Source organism: Nipponia nippon, unplaced genomic scaffold (genome assembly GCF_047370975.1).
Source record: "Nipponia nippon isolate SJK-2023a ecotype South Korea unplaced genomic scaffold, ASM4737097v1 scaffold_41, whole genome shotgun sequence".
NCBI lineage: Eukaryota > Metazoa > Chordata > Aves > Pelecaniformes > Threskiornithidae > Nipponia > Nipponia nippon.
In genome coordinates, this window is record NW_028262360.1 from 586,327 (window position 1) to 592,936 (window position 6,610).

The following is a 6,610-nucleotide window of genomic DNA, read 5'->3' on the forward strand; positions in this document are numbered from 1 at the left end:
CTTGGGTGCCCCACCCCCACCCCGGCTGCCCCCCCAGCCCCTTCCCCCACCCTTGGGTGCCCCCCCAGCCCCCACCCCCACCCCATGGTGCCCCCCTCAACCCCTCCCCCCACCTTGGGTGCCCCCCCCACCCCGGCTGCCCCCCATCCCCCCCAGTCCCTTCCTCCCCCCACCCCTGGGTGCCCCCCCAGCCCCTCCCCCCCTTGGCTGCCCCTCCCCCACCCCATGGTGCCCCCCCCAACCCCTCCCCCCACCTTGGGTGCCCCCCCCACCCCGGCTGCCCCCCATCCCCCCCAGTCCCTTCCTCCCCCCACCCCTGGGTGCCCCCCCAGCCCCTCCCCCCCTTGGCTGCCCCACCCTTGGGTGCCCCCCAGCCCCTCCCCCCTTGGGTGCCCCTCCCCCCCGGGTGCCCCCACCTGGACGGAGTAGTTGAAGCGGCGGGCGGAGCGCAGGAAGCGCTCGTACCCCTCCGTCGCCTCCGTCGCCACCGTCAGCACCAGCAGCTGCTCTGGGGGGGCGGGGCGGGGTCACCTGACCCCCTCCTGACCTCTGACCCCACCCCCTGAACCCCTGACCCCACCCCCTGATCTCTGACCCCCAGCCCCCCCCCCCCCAGGGACACCCGATTCCGCTCGTTCTGCCTGTGACCCCTGACCCTCTGTGACCCCTGACCCTTCCCTGTGACCCTGACCCCCGTGACCCCTGACCCCTCTGACCCCTCTCTATGACCCCTGACCCCGCCGGTGTTGTCTGAACCCCGACCTTTGTGACCCCTGACCCCTCCACTCTCACCCCTGATGACCCAATGACCCTGAGCCCCAGGGACCCTTGACCCCTGGTGACCCCTGACCCCTGCCTGCTGACCCCTGACACTGCCATGACCCTGCCCTCTGACCCCCAGTGCCCTCTGACCCCTGACCCCCAATGACCCTGAGCCCCAGTGACCCCTGACCCCTGGTGCCCCCTGACCCCTCCCTGCTGAACCCTGACACTGCCCCGACCCTGACCTCTGACCCCTCCCTGCTGACCCCTGACCCCCCAATGACCCTTAGCTCCAGTGACCCCGCCCCCTGGTGACCCCTGAGCTTTCCCCTCTGACCCCTGAACCCCAATAACCCTGAGCCCCAGTGACCCCGCCCCCTGGTGACCCCTGAGCTTTCCCCTCTGACCCCTGAACCCCAATGACCCTGAGCCCCAGTGACCCCTGACCCCTGGTGCCCCCTGACCCCTCCCTGCTGAACCCTGACACTGCCCCGACCCTGACCTCTGACCCCTGCTGACCTCTGACCCCTCCCTGCTGACCCCTGACCCCCAATGACCCTTAGCTCCAGTGACCACTGGTGCCCCCTGACGCCCCCCTCCCCCGGCCCTGACCCCGACCCCCATTGACCTCTGACCCCTGCTGCCCCCGAGCCTCCCAACCGTGACCCCTGACCCCCCCCGTGCCCCCTGACCTCCGGTGACCCCTGCTCCCTGCCCCCTACCCCCCCGACCCTGACCTCTGACCCCCGCTGACCTCTGCCCCCCGCTGCCCCCTCCCCGCTGCCCCCTCCCCCCATCCCCTCCCTCCCTCCCCCTCCCTCCTCCCTTCCCTCCCCCCTGACCCCTGACCCCCCCGACCCCCCCTGCCCCCTGACCCTTGACCCCCGCTTCCTACCGGGCCCGGGGGGGCTGAGGGGGGCGGCGGGGGGGGGCAGCGGCGCCAGGAGGAGGAGGAGGACGGGCAGGAGCGCGGCCATGGCGGGCAGCGGGGCCGCCGGGGGGGCGGGGCCTGCGGAAGGGCCAATCCGCGCCCACCGCCCCTTCCCTCCCACCAATCAGGGGCCGGTGGGCGGGGCCGAAGGGGAGGGCGGGGCCCCGCTGCCACGTTGCCAGGAGGGGGGCGGGGAAAGGGGGCGGGGCTTGGCGGGAAAGGGGGCGGGGACGGGAGGGGCTTGAGGGCGCCGCCGCCACCAAAATGGCGGCGCGGGGAGGGGGCGCGCTCAAGATGGCGGCGGCGCCGCTCTCAAGATGGCGGCGGCGCAGGCACGATACCGGCGCCTCAGTCACGATAGCGGTGCCGCACCCCAAGACGGCGGCGACGCAGTCGCGACAGCGGTGGCTTCGCGCAAGGCGGCGGCGCCCCACGCGAGATGGCGGCGCCTCCGCCGCGCTGACGGCGCCGCGCTCGTAGGGGGCGCCGCCATTTTGCGTGAGGCGGCGCCCAGTGAGGGCGGAAGTGGGTGCCGCTAAGGGCGGAAGTCGCCTCAGATCAGGGCGGAAGTCGCCTCCCCACGGACCGGAAGCGGCCGCGGGGAACCAAGATGGGGGAGAAGAAGGCCTCAGGTAGCGGCGGGAGCGGGGCCGGGAGCGGGGCCGGGGACCGGGGGGGGGGTCCCCGGTGCCGCCGGTGACGGCCGCGCTGGCAGGGCGGGTCCCGGAGGCGGCGCAGCGGCGGGTCCTGGACCGAGCCACCCGGCAGCGGCGGTTGAACCGGCAGCTGGAGGCTTTGGAGAACGATAACTTCGGGGACGACCCCCAGGCCGGGCTGCCCCGGCCCGGCAAGCGCCTGCCCCACTTCGCCGATACCGCCGAGACCGGTGCGGAGGGGGGGGAGGGGGATGGGGGGCTCTGGGGGAGGGGGGGCATAGGGGAGGTGGGGGGGAGAAGTGGGGGGGCGGGGAGGCTCTGGGGGATGGGGGGGCTCTGGGGGAGGGGGGAGTAGGGGAGGGGGGAGGGGTGGGGGGGCTCTGGGGGGAGGGGGGAGAGGTGGGGGGGATGGGGGGGCTCTGGGGGGAGGGGGAGTTGGGGAGGGGGGAGAGGTGGGGGGGCTCTGGGGGATGGGGGGGCTCTGGGGGGAGGGGGAGAGGTGGGGGGGCTGGGGGGCTCTGGGGGAGGGGGGAGCTGGGGGTAGAGGGGGGTGGGGGGTTGGGGGGAGAGGTGGGGGGGCTAGGGGGCTCTGGGGGGAGGGGGGCATGGGGGGGTGGGGGGAAGGGGGGTCTGGGGGGAGGGGGGCATAGGGGAGGTGGGGGGGTGGGGGGTGGGGGGAGAGGTAGGGGGGAGGAGGGAGAGGTGGGGGGGCTGGGGGGCTCCAGGGGATGGGGGGCTCTGGGGGGAGGGGGGAGCTGGGGGGAGGGTGGGTGGTGGCAGAGGTGGGGGCCTCTGGGGGGAGGGGGGCATAGGGGAGGTGGGGGCTCTGGGGGAGAGGAGGGGGGCTGGGGGGCTCTGGGGGATGGGGGGAGGAGGGGGGAACTGGGGGGTCTGGGGGATGGGGGGCTTGGGGGGAGGGGGCGAACTGAGGGGGCTGTGGGGGGAGGGGGAACTGGGGGGCTCGTGGGGGGGGCTGGGGGGCTCTGGGGAGTTGGGGGAGGAGAAATGGGGTGAACTGGGAGGTTGGGGGGCTGTTGATAAGTGGGGGGCTCTGGGGGGAGGGGGAGCGGGAGCTGGGGGGAAGGGGGGGTGTTGGGGCTGGGCCCCCCCGGCCCCCCCCCCCCCGGGCCCCCCCCCCCCCCCCGGCCCCCCCCCCCGGCCCCCCCCCCCCCCCCGCCCCCGGTCGCAGCAGGGTGGGGGTGGGGGCTTTGCCGCCGCAGGGAAGAAGAAGAAGAAGACGCGGGGCGACCATTTCAAACTGCGCTTCCGCAAGAACTTCCAGGCGCTGCTGGAGGAGCAGGTGGGGCCGGGGGCTCTGGGGGGCCCTGGAGCTTGGGGGGGGCTCTGGGGGGGGCCCTGGGGCCTTGGGGGGCTCTGGGGGGGCCCTGGGGCTTGGGGGGGCTCTGGGGGGGCCCCGGGGCTTGGGGGGGGCTCTGGGGGGGCCTGGGGCCTTGGGGGGGCTCGGGGGGGGGCCCCGGGGCTTGGGGGGGGCTCTGGGGGGGGACCCCGAGGCTTGGGGGGGCTCTGGGGGGGGCCCGGGGCTTTGGGGGGGGGCTCTGGGGGGGCCCCGGGGCTTGGGGGGGTCTCTGGGGGGTCTCCTGGGGCCTTGGGGGGGCTCTGGGGGGGGACCCCGAGGCTTGGGAGGGCTCTGGGGGGGGCCCGGGGCTTTGGGGGGGGGGCTCTGGGGGGGCCACGGGGCTTGGGGGGGCTCTGGGGGGGGCGCCGGGGCTCTGGGGGGGCCCCGGGGCTTGGGGGGTCTCTGGGGAGGTTCTTGGGGCTTTGGGGGGATCTGGGGGGGACCCCGAGGCTTGGGGGGGCTCTGGGGGGGCCCGGGGCTTGGGGGGGCTCTGGGGGGGGGCTTGGTGTTAGAGGGATCTTGGGGGGTCCCAAGTCTTGGGGGGCTCTGGGGGGGACCCTGAGGCTTGGGGGGACTCGGGGGGGGGGGGGGGGGGCCCAGCCTGGGAGGGGGCTTTGGGGGGCTCTGCAGGGGATCCCAAGGGTCGGGGGGGGGCCCAGGGCTTTGGGGGGCTCTGGGGAGCCCTGGGGGTTGGAGGGGACCCCAAGTCTTGGGGGGGCTCTGGGGGGTTCCTAGGGCTTTGGGGGGCCTCTGGGGGGGCCTTGGGGCTGGAGGGGACTTTGGGGGGCTCCGGAGGGGACCCCAGGGCTTTGGGGGGCTCTGGGGGTGTTTAGGGCACCCCGGGGGCTTTAGGGCTGCTAGAGAATTTCGGGGGGGGGGGGGGCTGTTTGGGGGGTCCTGAGTGCGGTTTTGGGGTGCGGGGGGGTCTGGGGGGATTTGGGGCACCCCAGGGGGACTTAGAGAATTTTGGGGAGCGCGGGGGCTGTTTGGGGGGGCCACGAGTGCCGTTTATGGGGTGCAGCGTCCCCATTTTCGGCCTCTTTCCCCGCCCCCTGGCCCCGTTCCCCAGCTGCTGGGGATTTTTGGGGTGCCGGGGGGGGGTTTTGGGGTGCCGCCAGCCCCCCCTCTGACCCCTTTCCCCCCCCCCCCCCCCGCAGAACCTGAGCGCGGCCGAGGGTCCCAACTACGTCTCGGCCTGCGCCGCCCCCTCCCGCCTGCCCCAGCGCCATTTTTGCGCCGTCTGCGGTTTCCCCTCCGCCTACACCTGCGTCACCTGCGGCGCCCGGTACTGCTCCAGCCGCTGCCTCGGCACCCACCAGGACACCCGGTACGGGGGCAAACTGGGACACCCAGTATGGGGGGGGCACTGGGACACCCAGTACGGGGACGGGGGGGCGCATTGGGACACCCATTATGGAGATAGAGAGACACCCAGTATGGGGACAGGGAGGCACTGGGGCACCCAGTATGGGCACGGGGACGCTGGGACACCCGGTAAGGGGGTGGGGGGGGCACTGGGACACCCGGTATGGGGGCAAACTGGGACACCCAGTATGGGGGGGGGCACTGGGCCACCCGGTACAGGGGCAAACTGGGACACCCAGTATGGGGGGGGCACTGGGACACCCGGTACGGGGGTGAACTGAGACACCCAGTATGGGGGGGCACTGGGACAGCCCGTACGGGGGGGACAAACTGGGACACCCAGTATGGGGGGGGGCACTGGGACACCCGGTACAGGGGCAAACTGGGACACCCAGTATGGGGGGGACACTGGGACACCCGGTACGGGGGCAAACTGGGACACCCAGTACAGGGATGGGAGGAGCAGTGGGACACCCAGTATGAGGACAGGAGAGACACTGGGACACCCAATATGGAGACAGGGTGACAGCTGGTGTGGGGAGGGGGGCACTGGGACACCCAGTATGAGCACAAGGAGGGACATTGGGACACCCAGTATGGAGTTGAGCAGGATACTGGGACACCCGGTATGGGGCTGGGGAGGATACTGGGGCAGCCAGTATGGGGTTGGGGAGGATACTGGGACACCCAGTATGGGGCTGGGGACATGGGGAGGGGACAGACGACCCCCAGGACACCTGGGATGGGGGGGGACACCCCAGGACACCCAGTATGGGAACTGGGGAGGGACACTGGGACACCCAGTATGGGGTTGGGGATGATACTGGGATACCCAGTCTGGGGTTGGGGACCCTTGGGGACACAGGGAGGGGACAGACGACCCCCAGGACACCTGGGACAGGGGACAGACGGACACGGGGCCCCCCCTGAGCCATCTCCTTCCCCCCGCAGGTGCCTGAAGTGGACGGTGTGACGGGGGCCACCGCCGCTGTCACCTCTGGGGACAAGAAAGGCGCCCAGGTGTCACCTCCCCCGCTCTCCGCGTCCGTCTGTCCCGCCAGGGGCTGGCCCCGCCCCCTCCCTTCCCCGCAGAAGATGGCCGCCCGTTTAAGAACCACGCCCTGGAGGTGAGAACAAGACAGCTGCCCCTTTAAGAACCACGCCCTCAAGATGGCCGACACAGAAAATCCCCCCCCCCCCCCTTGAGGGTGGGCGCCGCCCCTTTAAGAAACGCTTGGTTTGATTGGTGGTTGGTTTCTTTTTTTGTCTACGGACAAATATTCCTGAGGTGGAGGCCAAGATGGCCGACGGCGGCCGCCCCTTTAAGAAGGGCTTGGGGAGGGGACGGACGGACGGACGGACGCCCTTTAAATAGGGGCGGGGGGGGGGGGAAAAGGAGCCTAAAAAAAATAAAGGTGCCTGGCCCTTTAAGAGTGACCAGCAATCTCATTGGCTGCCCGCTGGCTTTCCAATATGGCCGCCTGCCCCCACAGCCCTGATTTGTTGCCTGCCGACAAATGTCCACCCGCGGGCGCCGCC

At 72.7% G+C, this 6,610-nt stretch overlaps 1 protein-coding gene across 1 annotated transcript; it reads left to right on the plus strand.

Annotated features, from left to right (window-relative positions):
- Window positions 1–2,179: 2,179 nt before the first annotated feature.
- ZNHIT1 (zinc finger HIT-type containing 1) lies at window positions 2,180–6,314 on the plus strand. The gene is made up of 5 exons (XM_087777879.1): window positions 2,180–2,325; window positions 2,409–2,579; window positions 3,570–3,649; window positions 4,864–5,033; window positions 6,023–6,314. Exons 1-5 carry the CDS (start codon window positions 2,304–2,306, stop codon window positions 6,042–6,044), a joined length of 465 nt encoding a protein of 154 aa, XP_087634005.1. The 5' UTR covers window positions 2,180–2,303; the 3' UTR covers window positions 6,045–6,314.
- The last annotated feature ends 296 nt before the right edge of the window (window positions 6,315–6,610 follow it).